Source organism: Hyperolius riggenbachi, chromosome 10 (assembly GCF_040937935.1).
Source record: "Hyperolius riggenbachi isolate aHypRig1 chromosome 10, aHypRig1.pri, whole genome shotgun sequence".
NCBI classification, from domain to species: domain Eukaryota; kingdom Metazoa; phylum Chordata; class Amphibia; order Anura; family Hyperoliidae; genus Hyperolius; species Hyperolius riggenbachi.
In genome coordinates this window covers 150,576,662-150,590,498 of record NC_090655.1, presented here as the reverse complement: position 1 = coordinate 150,590,498, position 13,837 = coordinate 150,576,662, and the positions used below count along the sequence as shown (strand labels likewise).

Below are 13,837 nucleotides of genomic sequence, written 5' to 3'. Positions count from 1 at the left end.
CTAAAAGGTGGGTAATATAGGATGGAATATGTAGGAGAAAATGAAATGTGGTTATTTAATAATAATAATGACTTGTTAGGACAGAGAGAAAATGGGTAGAATTTTTTTTTTAAAAGTGGCTTTGCAGTAAATCTAGCAGGTGGTGGAGTGGAGCTCCAGAGATTGGGTGCAGACCTAGAAAAGTTTTGGGAAGAGGTTATTATAGAGGGAGAAATCGGTAGATCACTGGAAGAGTTTATTTGCAAGTTAGAGATGTATTCTTGTATGAGGCGAGAAATGTGGAACCATGAGGTAATTTAAAGTCAAAACATAGGAATCTGAATTTGAGTTGAAATTTTAGCGCGTTAGAGCTATGCAAGGAAGATCTGCAGATAAGGTGTAGTGAGGTGGACAGACTATTCTAGCTGTAGTATTCATGATGGTAAAGGATTGTATAGGAGAGAACTATGATGGTGGAATATCACACAAGAGGATGGTGCAGTGGTGAAAATTACTAGCTTACTAGTGTGTACTCTAGGAGTTTCATAATCTGTGTCTTTTTTTATGTAAAAGTCGTCTTGACTATGCTTTTATGCTGTCTACAGACATTTGTTGTTGAATGACCCAATCACTTATTGAATATATGTAGGATCACAGATGTGCACCTTGCCTTCCATAACATCTCTCTCTCCCTAAAGGTTATTTATGGCCGATTTGATCACTATTGATTGTTTCAACTAGTGATCTAATGAACCTCGGTAGCTCAATTAATAAATGGCTTACAGTACAGGATTTTTAGTTTGCATTTCATTTTTCTATTTTGCAAAAATGTCATTTTCTTTTTTTAGGTATTATTTTATTTTATAAGCACCGGAAGGTACTTTAGATCTATTGTTTGTAATCCTTAAAGGAACACTTTAATGACACATAGAAGATCACACTTAACTATTTAGGATACCCATTTTTTCTTTAGTTACCCTGGTTTCAGCTGCAGAAGCACTTCTTATGGAGAGAGGAAAAAAGGGTGCAGGAGACCTTTTGGATAAAACAGCACTGCCATAGGCACCTATTGTAAAAGCTGTGATTTGCCTTCTTGCCTCCCAGCACTGAAATGTACCTTCTTTGCTGCAAATCATAGCTTGGGAGTTACATTTCGGTACTGGGAGGCGCCTGATTAGTAGCAAACATAGTAAAGGAGCTTGCAGAAATCAAAATTGCGGCATGCATAGCCGGTGCTCCTGGCGCCAAAGTTTACCTCCCTAGCCACATATTGAGGCTTAGCGGCAGAGGGTTAATTAAGGTTGGGGGGTAGAGTTAGGCACCACAGTGGTTAGGCCCACGGTGGGGGGGGGGGGGGTGTTTGTTGCGGTTAGGTCCCCCGAGATGGTTTTGAGGTTTAGGCACGGGGGGGGGGGGGTTCTTAGGGTTAGGCACTAAGAACATAGGGTTAGGCACCATCATTGGTGGGTTTTGTATGGAAGGAGCATTTAGTAAAATATCAGTAATCATCATCGGAATTCAGCAGAATATCGATAATTGTAGCGATATTCTACTAGCGGCAATCCTCTGTGCCCTTTTTTCCAGGTTCCTTTTTTTATGTATGCCTTCTTATTTCTATATGTAGCAGGATATTAGTATGTAGTCCCGCACCCCTCAGTGATGTTCTGCCATAGCAATTATGTAATTTGCCCTTCTTCTCCAGAGCACTCAAAGAGATCAACTGATTCCCCTCAACAGACAGGGTAGGAAAATAACAGCAGTATACCTTGCCAGCATTAAAGATGCCAGCACCAGTGATAAATGTAGGAATGTAAGTCAGGGATGAAGCAAGATTTTGTAATGGGCAAACACGGATTCAATCATTTAATAAAATATTGTAAAAAATGTGCTACTTTTTAAATGGAATTACTAACAGCAAAGTGTAGCTTTAAAAGAAGCTATTTGCAAAACCAATAACCATACCAATGTTATAAGTGTAAGCAAGAATCTTATTTCTTATTGTATCTATTAAAGTGTAACCTCTTCAATCCAAATACAGAGATGCCATTAGTACAACATTACAGTAAAATCATATTAGTTCCGTTTGGCCTGCAGCCAATGCCAGGCATTCTGGTTTTTATACTTGATTAGTCTTGCTGAGCAGTTTAGCTGTGTCTGCAGAAGAGGAGAATAAAAAGAAGCATATTTCAGCAGTGCCAGTGAGTGCAAACACAAAAACGTAAGGCACTTAAAGTACACCTGAAGTGAGAGGAATATGGAGGACGACACATTTATTTCTTTTTAAACAATGCAAATTGCCTGGCTGACCTGCTGATCGTCTTTCTCTAATACTTTTAGCCATAGCCCCGGAACAAGCTTGCAGATCAGCAGTTTCTGACTGAAGTTTCACTGGATTAGCTGCATGCTTGTTTCAGGTGTGTGATTCAGACACTACTGAAGCCAGTGATATCAGCAGAACTGCCAGGCAAATGATATTGCTTAGGAAATAAATATCGTAGCCTCCATAACCCTTTCACTTCATGTGTCATGTAATCCTTATTTGAAGAATTGAACTGTTAAGCAAGATATCTCCCCTGTTAAATCACTATAAAAATTGACTTTATATTGACTGTAATAATGTTCTTCAGCATTCGTTTTGGGTCCAGAGAACCTTAGTACTTCCTGATTGAGAGTAGCAGGATGCTACCTTTCTCATGATGTCTGGTGCCTATGCAACTGTCATTTTGCCCAAAAATGCACATTCCATCTTAAGAAGTTTTGTTATTGGCAGATTACATGATTGTGCCCTCCATTTCATGCACCCCCAGTTTATTCTACCTCCATTTATGTTCCCTCATTTCTTGTGAACCCATTTAATTAAGCCCACCACATCATATTTCACTATTGTAGTGAGCTCTCTTCCCCATAAATGACACCATTCCCCATAAATGACACCTTGAGCTCCCATTTTGCTTTCTTAAGTTATTTTACAGCAGCATTGATGACCTGCTCTGGTGAGACTTCTCTTCTGCCATGACAATTCATTCTCACAGACACTTTTATATCATGTGATGACACTTCAACCATGAAACATAACAGCAAAGAAAATTATAGTGCAGAGACTAGAAGATGTCCCTAGCTGAAATTAAATTTGCAGACCAGGTAATTGTGATTCTTAACATACTCTATGGTCAACCCTGTTGGAGTAAAGAAGGCTTTTGGCCTCATCAAATCATAACACCCATTGCAAATGCATACAGTATCCGTGGGCATCCATTCAAAAATCGTATCAGGAAATGTGGGCGACTGGCAATGCTGATAATACAATATCTTTAATTATCGCCTTCCTTAAACTATATCTCACACTAACCCTCCACTATGTACGCGTAACACTAGCTCTGCTTACCTAAACCTAACACTACCCCCTCCCCCCCCCCCCCCCCCCCCCCCACGTATGCCTAACAGTAAACTATCACTGATGTGGGGTTCAGCTACATAATTACCAGAGACGTATTTAAAGGGGTGCAGGCATGGGTTGTGCCATGGGCGCCACAGCATCAGGGGTGCCATACCTGCTCCTGTGCTGCAGCACTATGCCTGCTCCTGTACTGTGCTCCAATGCCTGCTCTTGTGCTGTGCCCCTATGCCTGCTCCTGTGCTGCGCCCCCACGCCTTCCCCTGTACTTTGCTCCCATGCCTGCTCCTGTGCTACACCGCCATGCCTCCCCATCACTCAGATCATATTAATTCTGTTATGTGGGTAATGTGGCTACTTAATTAATGTATGTAGGGCATGCTTGGCCTAGTGTTTGAAAAGAGGATAGAGAGGGAATAAGGAGATATGTTTCCAAAAAAGTAACTTCAGCAATATCCCGAGCCAAAAAACACAGGCAGTTATAACACACATACGCAAGAAAGGGAATGGGAGCTGGGGGGGGGGGCGCAATTTTAGTGTTTGCCATAGGTGTTATATTACCCAGATACGCCCCTGATAGTTACTTACCCCCATGCTGCATCTGCTCTGGTTACTGAACCCCTCTGCCAATATTCAGACTTTATCTACATAGTAACTAAGACCCTGACTCAGCTTACAGACCTCCACTGCTATTTGGAGTTTTGGTACATAGTAGTTGAACTACATGTGCCATTACTTACTCCCCTCCGACAATAGTCAAATTGTACAGTTGGCGCAGCCATAACTGCAAATTACATTACAGTCTATGGTGGCACCCAAGTTTCTAGCCATGCAATGCACCCAAATTACCTGCTTCTTGCTTGGTACTATTGCATACTCCCTCACTGGAAAAACCCTTTCTATCTATACATCCTACTGTGATCAGAGTGACTAGGTTGTCCCTGTTAATGAGAATTCCTTGTCTTTCAGCACACCTTTTCTTTCACCATCGTCTCTTTTGAGGCACTGCTCATTTTTATTTCTTCAAACTACCATGATGATTGTCACTTTGACAAATCCATGCTTGATGTTTTGATGTTGATCTTCATATCTTTTTCTGTTGACTTCAGAACGAAAAGTGTACCCTTCATTGTGCCACCCAAGTTCCATGGACGAGACTGGGTTGGGTTACAGAATGGAGAACGTATACAGGAAGACAGTGAGCCATACATGGCACCAGATTTTGTCCCCCGATCATCCTTCTGTTCTTTGGGTATGTTTATTTACTTTTGTAAGCATTAAGGTGCCCACAAATGATACATAGGAGAAGGGTGAACTGAGTGAATATACTTTGAATGGATACTTTAGGTAGTCCGTCATCAGTGTCAGACTGGGATGCAGTAAAGCTGAGGAAATACACTTACTGGCCAAGCAGCAGTAATCATGTGTTGCTGCTCACAGTGAAGACTTGCTACATGTTTCTATTGGGAGTGATAACACAGGGTTTCTACTGCTTGGCCAGCAGGTGGATTTCCTCAGCTTTTGCAACTCCCAGTCCGACGCTGTCCGTCATATTATATAAAAGTGGGAAAGTTGTACAATCAAGATTGTGTCATTAGTGGGTACCCTGGAATAGAAAGGGCCCGATTCAGTTCACTTTTCCTCCTTGAAGATTATTTTTCATCTTCTGTTTTAAATAACTTTCTTGCTTGCTTGGGGCTTAAAGCGAAACTGTAAAGTTATTTTAGACACATAGTTTCAGTTACCTGGGGCTTCCCTAAGCCCCCAGCAACCGCCCTGTCCCGCGCCGGTCCTGTCCGAGCCGCTGTTCTCCTGCCGCCAGCTCCGTTCCGTGCCGTAGACTTCTAAGTCGACGCCAGCGCAGCCCTGTCACGCGTATCTTTTCATCGCGTTCCCCTCTGCAATAGCAGGGACGCGATGAAAAGATACGTGTGGCAGGGCTGTGCTGGCGTCGACTTAGAAGTCTATGGTACGGAACGGAGCTGGCGGCGAAGAACGGCGGCTCGGGCAGGACCGGCGCAGGACAGGGCGGCTGCTGGGGGCTTAGGGAAGCCCCAGGTACCGTATATACTCGGATACAAGTCGACCTCGTGTATAAGTCGACCCCAAAATTTGACCCGCTTAAGCTGGTATTTTTCAATGTTTCAAGTATAAGTCGGCCCACGAAAGTTGATAGCTGCAGGTGGGGACTAGGAGGGTTACTGGTTCTACACTTGAAGACCAGAAGTAATGTCTGCACTCGGAAACTAGGAGAGGTTATTAGCTAACTCCCCAGTTGCAGCCAGCACCTGCCCAACATTGAACCCCTGTGCCCTGTATGGCTGCAGCTGTGTCCTCCCTTCTGTGTGCCTTGTGATTCCTTAATTTGCCCACCTATAGACCCCTCTCTCTCTCCCCCACCCCAAGTGCCCTGTATGCAGAGTGCACATTGCTGCACAGCAGGCATACATTCCTAGGGCAGAGTTTCCCCTCAAACCTCCCCTCCCTTCCCAGCCGCTGTGGTGCCTCCCTGTCTCTCTAGCTCTGAGTGCCCGCTGCCCTCTCCCTACGGATCCCCGCCTCTCTCTCCCTGTTACGTGAATGCAGTGTAAGCCGGGCTGACATACATTACCTAATCCCCCGCTGCGCGCTGTGTCCTCTGATCTCCTCTTCGCTGATGCTGTTAAGCGTACTATAGAGTCTCTCCCGCTTCCTGTACCATGTGACATCGGGAGTCACATGGTACCGGAAGCGGGAGAGACGCTATAGTACACTTACCGGCATCAGCGAAGTGGAGATCAGAGGACACAGCGCGCAGCGGGGGATTAGGTAATGTATGTCAGCCCGGCTTACACTGCATTCACGTAACAGGGAGAGAGAGGTGGGGATCCGTAGGGAGAGGGCAGCGGGCACTCAGAGCTAGAGAGACAGGGAGGCACCACAGCGGCTGGGAAGGGAGGGGAGGTTTGTTAGGGAAACTGGCCATAATTATTAGTAGGTGGAGGCAGGAGGGAGGGAGAGCCAGAGAGGGGGGCAGTTTAGAATAGCATAATTAAGAGAAAGAGGCGCTGGACCCCAGCTATAAGTTGGTAAATTTAGGACTGTCTCAAGTACAAGTCGACCCCCCCACTTTTACACTGTGAGTCAGTCCTAAATTTCTCGACTTATAGCTGAGGATATACGGTAAGTGAAACTATGTGTCTAAAATAACTTTACAGTTCCGCTTTAAATAGGTTTGATTGTTAAGATAAAAATGCATTAGACCAGTCCCCCATTAGTGTTAGCTTACTGTTATGTTCAACGCCCAAGTTTTCATAAGAAACTGCTAATGCCGCAATAGATCTGCCACTCATTATCAATAAAGTTGTGTGGGTTTGTGGAAAACATATTTAACCACTTGGCGACCGCACGCTTATACCGCGCGTCGGCAAAGTGGCAGCTGCAGGACCAGCGACGCAGTTCTGCGTCGCCGGCTGCAGGCTAATTAATCAGGAAGCAGCCGCTCGCGCGAGCGGCTGCTTCCTGTCAATTCACGGCGGGGGGCTCTGTGAATAGCCTGCGGGCCGCCGATCGCGGCTCGCAGGCTAAATGTAAACACAAGCGGAAATAATCCGCTTTGTTTACATTGTACGGCGCTGCTGCGCAGCAGCGCCGTAAGGCAGATAGGCGATCCCCGGCCAATCAGCGGCCGGGGATTGCCGCCATGTGACAGGGGACGGCCTGTCACTGGCTGCACAGGACGGATAGCGTCCTGTGCAGCCCCGATCACCGGGGATGAGCAGGTAGGAGAGGGAGGGGGGAATTTCGCCGCGGAGGGGGGCTTTGAGGTGCCCCCCCCGCAACAAGCCTGCCCAACAGAGCAATCAGACCCCCCCTGCACACCATCCCCATAGGGGGGAAAAAAGGGGGGGCGATCTGATCGCTCTGCATGAAACATGATCTGTGCTGGGGGCTGCAGAGCCCACCCAGCACAGATCACAAAAAATAACGCTGGTCCGTAAGGGGGGGGGGGGGGGTAAAGGGTGGGTCCTCAAGTGGTTAACAGTGTAGGAAGGTAGAGAAAATGGAGGAGGGTACATACCAATAATGTACAATACCAATAATTGTATTAAAAATATATGAACTTTATTTTATCAAAAAACTCCAAACATTAAAAAGCTTACTAAACCCTAGGACCGTATCCCATACCCCCCATCACCTGCAACCCACCTGCATCGCCCCCACACATACATACATACAATAAGGGTGAGATCTCAGAGTGTGAAATCAACCACTTGATGTAGCAAAGGTTGAATATAGATAAGGCCTTATTAGCAAAACCATATATTGCACATATGATGAATCTCCACAGTTCCAGCAGAGCAAGATCTCAATGGACAGATAAACAGTCCTATAAAGCAGATCAATAATTTCCATCGGAAGAATGTAGCAATGGATGGATGAATAAAGCTATTGATGCACTCACATATAACAGTTCAAGCAATGCAGCAGGTTTTGTAGAGAAGGTTAAACAGCATGAGCAGCCAAAGCAGCAGAGATTACTTTCTTGAGCCAGTACAGCATAGCATGATAGATGCAGGTGCAGCAACAGAACAGCATCAGCGCTAAAGTCAGCATGAGTTCCATATTATGCAAAAGCACAGGATGATGAACAGCATTATAGGTCAAACCTCTCTGGGTAATTTCCCAAATCGCGGGTAAACACCATGAATAGGAGGAGATGTAAGTAGCTGTATCGTGTTGCTCACCGAAGTTGTTGATTTGCTCAGTCCAGGTAACGGAACCACATCATACAGATCAACGTCTGCATGGTACTGTATCCAGCTTGCGTGGAATATATGCGTCTGCTGTAGCGGAGACCAGGCAGGCACTCGGGCATTGAGGCAGAGAGGCGGCCCTAGGATATCAGGAGCAAGTGGCCACGTGTCGCCCTGACATGTTTCGATAGCGTCTGCTATCTTCCTCTGAAGGTGTGGCTTTGTGGAAGGTGTGGGTTTGTGGAAAACTTTTCTTTCCATAAGAGTCCTGTCCAATTTCACATTAGACCAGTCCCCCATTAGCAATAGAGTTGTATGGGCTTGCTCTTATGTTCAGCACCCAAGTTTCCATAAGAGTCCTGTCCAATTCTGCAATAGACCTGTCCAACATTAACTATAGAGTTGTGTGAGCTTGCCGCTATGTTCAATGCCAAGGTTTCCATAAGAGTCCTGTCCAATGCCGCAATTCACCTGACCCCCAATAGCAATAGAATTGTGTGGGCTTGTGGAAAATGTTTGTTTTTCACAGAGATAAAACTTGCATTGCCAAAATAGAATTGCATAACACTGGGAGCCCAAATTTCCTAATGGGCACCATTTTTGCCGCTATTTATATTGTAAATAATGAGGTGCTCTTTTTTCCTGAGTGTCTTATGCGCTCAAATTACCTGCTTCACATCAAACACCCAAATATTGGTTTGGACCACTAACATCACTTTTATGCTTGCCATGAAATAATTGTTTTCACTTAGCTATTCACATTTGTCAGAAGCTTTTTCTTACTTAAGCTTGGTACACACATCCAATCTTGATTGGTCAATTTTATAACTTCAATGTAGTTTGAGGGCCAACAGATTCTGAACTTTGGACAGATTGTGTAGGTAAGTTGTCATACTACATGGAAGTAATAAAATTAGTCAATCAAGATTGGATGTGTATATGTACCTTTACTATCAAGTTAAACCTAATGAACTCAAAAGGAAGTGCAAGCGAATCTTAGTAAAGTAACAGAATAAAAAACTGTCAATTCTAATTAAAAATAAATAGGAACAATATTTTGTATTCATTTCAAATTTAATAAATAATTTTTAATAAGAGCTACTGTACATGAAGCATTACTAACAGTGTCCAATAGTCTTATCAGTCTGTGCAATTCATTTTTAAAAGCATGTTTGCTTTACTTCTAATCAGTGGTGTAGCAATAGGGGGTGCAGAGGTAGCCACTGCATCGGGGCCCTTGGGCCAGAGGTGCCCCGAAGGGTCCATCCGACTATCACAGTGTTAGCTCTCTATTGGTCCTATGCTTGTAATAAAAACTTCTAGAGATGCTTTGAATAGTAGTGATCATTAACACACTGTTCCCCATCCCCTTCTTGCAACTCTGACACTGTGGTTGTCCTTGGCAGGTTTTGGTGCGCCATATCAATTGTTATGTATAGAGTGCTTGGGGGGTGGGGGCATGTAAAACTTGCACCAGGGCCCATAGATCCTTAGTAGTTATGCCAGTGCTTCTAATGTGTAAACATTGTGTTCTTGTTCTGTATTATGTCAGGAGTTTGAATAACAATTTGGAAGTACCATACTACGTCTACTGCCAGTGTCAACAGCAAGAAACATCTCCCAGTCTGCACCTATGCATTATTTTTTCCCTGAAGCTTTCTCAATTGATTCTCTGCCAAGTTCTTAAATACATCTGTCTGATGCCTGGTACAAATGACAGGGAGGTCAATTTGATAATTTTCGTCAGGTCCGATCTGATTACCGATTGTTTTTCTGATTGATTTTGTATTGATTGGAAAATCGATCAGCAAATCGGATCAGACCTGTCGGAAATGATTCATTCAACCATCAATCTGGCAGGAAATTGCAGTGCGTTTACCAGGCATAAAGCTTGGTACACGCATCCAACTGTGATTGACCAATGACTGGCAAATTTTACCATGTAGTATGAGGGCCAATAGATTTTGAATACAATGTGCATATAAGAATCAAAATTGGATGTGTGTAGCAGGCTTAAATAATTAGTTGGAGAGATAACTGGATTTGGAATACTAGATTATTTTTAAGTTTAAAGTTTGTTTTTTTAAATTTGAAAAAAAAATAAAATAAAACCCAGAATGTATAAAATAAACATATTAAATGTACTGAGTGCCCAATGCAGTATAACTCCACGTAGTTATTTTTAAGGTAAATGTGTGTGTTCTTAATAAAAAAACAGCATTTCTGGAAGTATGAATGGTCAATAAGATGCAAATTATTCAGAGCTGATGTAGAATTATGCTAACTATTTGTGCAAAGTTAGAATAAAGATGAGGTGGGATTTGATTTGACCATTTTCTAGCTGCATACAACTGCATAAAAATATGAAACATTATGCATTAACTAGTGGTAAGTGTGAGTTTCTACTGTCCTTCCTCTGCTGGTGAAAACTGGGATTACAGCAGGGCAATGTGTGTACCTGGTGCTCTGTCTGACTTGATTATGCACTGACAAACATCGTCAAGAGTGTATCAACACAGGCCCAATTTTATACCTAAAAAAGTAGACTAGTGAAGAAGAGTCCATTAAGATCACTAAATAGGGGAGTATAAAGCAGATGGAGGAGATGTTTTCAAAGTGAACCCCTTTTAGTTGAATCATTTTCTCCTTATTATTGGTGTTCGATAATGCAGCTGACACTTGAAAGCTAAATTCATAATAAAAATATAGCAAGGAAATGAGCAGTACTTGCTATGTACTAATTTAATTCGTTTTTGGTCAGCTGCTCCCACTTAACAGCCATGCTTTTGGTGTATATGCAGAGCTTCTGTTTGGGTTCAAGGTGCATTTGTAGTTCCTGGGGGGGCTCAGCGCATCTCTGATTGGAGGCCATTCGGAGGCGGCCTGGTGTTGCGCTGATCCACCTTTTGCGCAATTTTCATAATAAAAATATAACTTAAAAAAATCTGTTCTTTATTTATAAGGTGGAGCATATGTGTTGGGTTCCATCAACCCAGCTTTATACAAATATCCTGATGACAATGAAGAAACAGACTTTCCAGAAGGAAACATTGGTCGGATCTGGTTTGCTGTGGAATATGAACATGAAAGTGAGAGGCTGGTGGTTTCTCTTATAAAAGTGAGGAACCTCCGCTTTAGCTCAGAATCATGCAATCCATTTGTGAAGATGCATCTTCTGCCTGATGAGAGGCGCTACTTACAATCCAAGACAAAGCGCAAAACCTTGAACCCACAGTTTGATGAGAATTTTGTTTTCCAGGTATGTTTTTACATTATCATGATTAGTTGATAATATTGTGAGAATTGCTAAGTGTTCTAACTTACTAAAGGTTCCTATAAACATTGGGTGGCTGACTCCCGATCAAGCCTTTTGGCCAATTAGGCAGTCATTTGTTATTATGTTATTATATTTGTAACTGATTGGTGACTGTTTTTATGGGAAGTAATGTTCAGACAAGTTTAAAAACTTTGCAAGATTAATTATGTTCTATCTTTGAATGTAAAGAATCTATAGTGTTTGCTACCACTCACTGTTTCTAACACTTCCTTGATCCCTGTGCATAAACGTAAATGCTAAGGGCTGGTTAAGATGTGCCCCACATTTACATGAATGGCAAGCGTTCATCTCAATGCATTTACCATCAATTGCGCCAACGTTGTGGGCAATCGAAATTCCTAAGATACTGTGTTCTGCCGTTCTGTGTCCCCAGGGGATGCAAAATGTGATGCAATGATTGAATGATGGTAACCAATGTCAAACGCTTTTTCTGATCGGGTGCAAAAAAAGCATTTAGCATTGGTTAAACACGCCGCTCACAGAAGCCTATCTGAATCAGCCTTTAGTCAAATTGAGAAATCAAGTTTATGAATTATTTTGCTGTCTCCAAAGTTTGGAATGCTAGAAAGCTAAAGTTAGGTTTAAAATTAAATTGAAGACTGTTGGGATAACAGTTAGAAAGGGGTAGGGTTAGGCAAAAGAGATGAGGCTCTGGCTGGTTACAATTAAGCATAGTGCAGGGCCTTAAAGGAATACTTAAGTCATAAAAAAAAATGACTTCTACTCACCCGGGGCTCTCCTCAGCCCCTAACAAGCCGCGTTCCCAGCCTGTCGGCCGGTGACGGCCAAACCGGAAGTGCCCGCCGGCGAGTCCAGGCGCATCGGAGGGACACGGCGAGGACACCGTTCAACTGCAGGGGGCTGAGGAGAGCCCCGGGTGAGTAGAAGTCATTTTTTTTTGATGACTTAAGTATTCCTTTAAGATGTGTTGGAAGTTAAAGGCTAATATATCGTGGGCACAAAAGGGCAGAATATCATGTTTACCTTAAAGCCCATAGACCTTGGGTGACAATAAACTGTTGGTAAGAAGACTGTGTACTATAGGAACAGATTATTACCTAGTACAGGTTTTTGGTGCTCTCCACACCTTACATACATCTATTATCCCCAACTGCAGGTCAGCCGCACAGGTATGAATATCACATCCACATTCATATAAGTTAAACAATCAGGGGCGTAGCAATAGGGGGTGCAGAGGTTGCAACCACATCGGGGCCCTTGGGCCAGAGGGGCTCCGAGGGGGACCTTTCTCAACTACAGTATTACCTCTCTATTGGTCCTGTGCTCATAATAATCACTTCTATAGATACTATGAATATTGGTAATCATTAACAAACTGTTCCCCACCCCCTTCTTGTACCTCTGACACTGTAGTTGCCATTGGCAGGTTTTGGTGCCATGTATCGGTAGCGGTCCCCCAGAAGGTGTTCCAAACAGTCTACGCTATGACCAAATTTTAATCTTTATTATATATGCCTGAGGTTTATTGCAAGAGCTGTGGAATCGGAGAGCCTGAGAATTTGGAGTGTTTATGCTGGTTAAGCTGTCTGTGGGCCAGGACAGCAATAACAGAAGGTGAGAGTGGGCCCTAGTAGTGGTGGAGCACGAGAAGGCAGTGAATTGTAACACATCACACGGGGACATAGAAGGTGGCAGATTCGTTCAGCATTACAATCTATGCGATGAACTCTCTATTTTTTTTTGTTTTTATGAGGCACATTAGAGGTGAAGATTGCAAGAACAAAGCCTGAACCAAGGTTTTTTCTGTGGACATTGACTAGTGGACTGTAAGGCAGCGCAAGGTTTCTTGTATTGTTTAAGACTGTGAACTGCCTACTCAGCTGTGTAGACTGTTACCCCAAACAAGATTCTTCTGAGCTTTCATGAGTTCCAGTGTTTACCGTAGCTGAAAGTGCTGGATCAGAAACCTGAACACACTCCCTTCCTTTCTTTACTGTATCCCACCCTTCGCCATGCCTCCGCCCAGCCGTTGCATGGTTTTCCTGTGTGGGAAATCAGTAGTTGAGACAGCATCCAGACTTGCTGAGGTAGAAAGAAAGAGTGCAGCCCTACTATCAGATACATATACTGTGATCCACTACAGGGTCTCTTCCTCATTCCTTTAGTTAACTCCAAAACTTTGTGACAAAATGTACTTTTGCACATCAGATTTGTCTGTCACATAGGCATGTTCATAGCTGTCACATAGGCATGTTCATAGCTTTACATATACTGTCTATCCTTCTAAGCCTCTGCCGTCCTCTTCTTCTTTGGCCCTCAATTTTTCCAAGCCTCAAGAATTTCACCAAAGAATCCAGTCTTCTCATTATGTGACTAAAGTAATTGAGTATTAATAGTAGTAGCAACCATTCTAGTGAACACCCTGGCCAT

General features: G+C 43.3%; 2 protein-coding genes across 3 annotated transcripts in view; one reads left to right on the top strand and one right to left on the bottom strand.

Moving 5' to 3' along the window:
• The window catches only part of LOC137536564 (synaptotagmin-15-like), a 147,945-nt gene that overhangs the window by 40,659 nt on the left and 93,449 nt on the right, over nucleotides 1-13,837 (top strand). Inside the window, exons 4-5 of the mRNA XM_068258809.1 lie at nucleotides 4,483-4,625; nucleotides 11,073-11,368. Of these exons, the coding sequence (XP_068114910.1) occupies nucleotides 4,483-4,625; nucleotides 11,073-11,368 (439 nt within the window). The remainder of the gene's footprint in view (nucleotides 1-4,482; nucleotides 4,626-11,072; nucleotides 11,369-13,837) is intronic.
• Nucleotides 1-13,837, bottom strand: part of LOC137536563 (GRIN2-like protein) — a 296,606-nt gene that overhangs the window by 255,720 nt on the left and 27,049 nt on the right. The gene's annotated exons all lie outside the window — the stretch shown is intronic.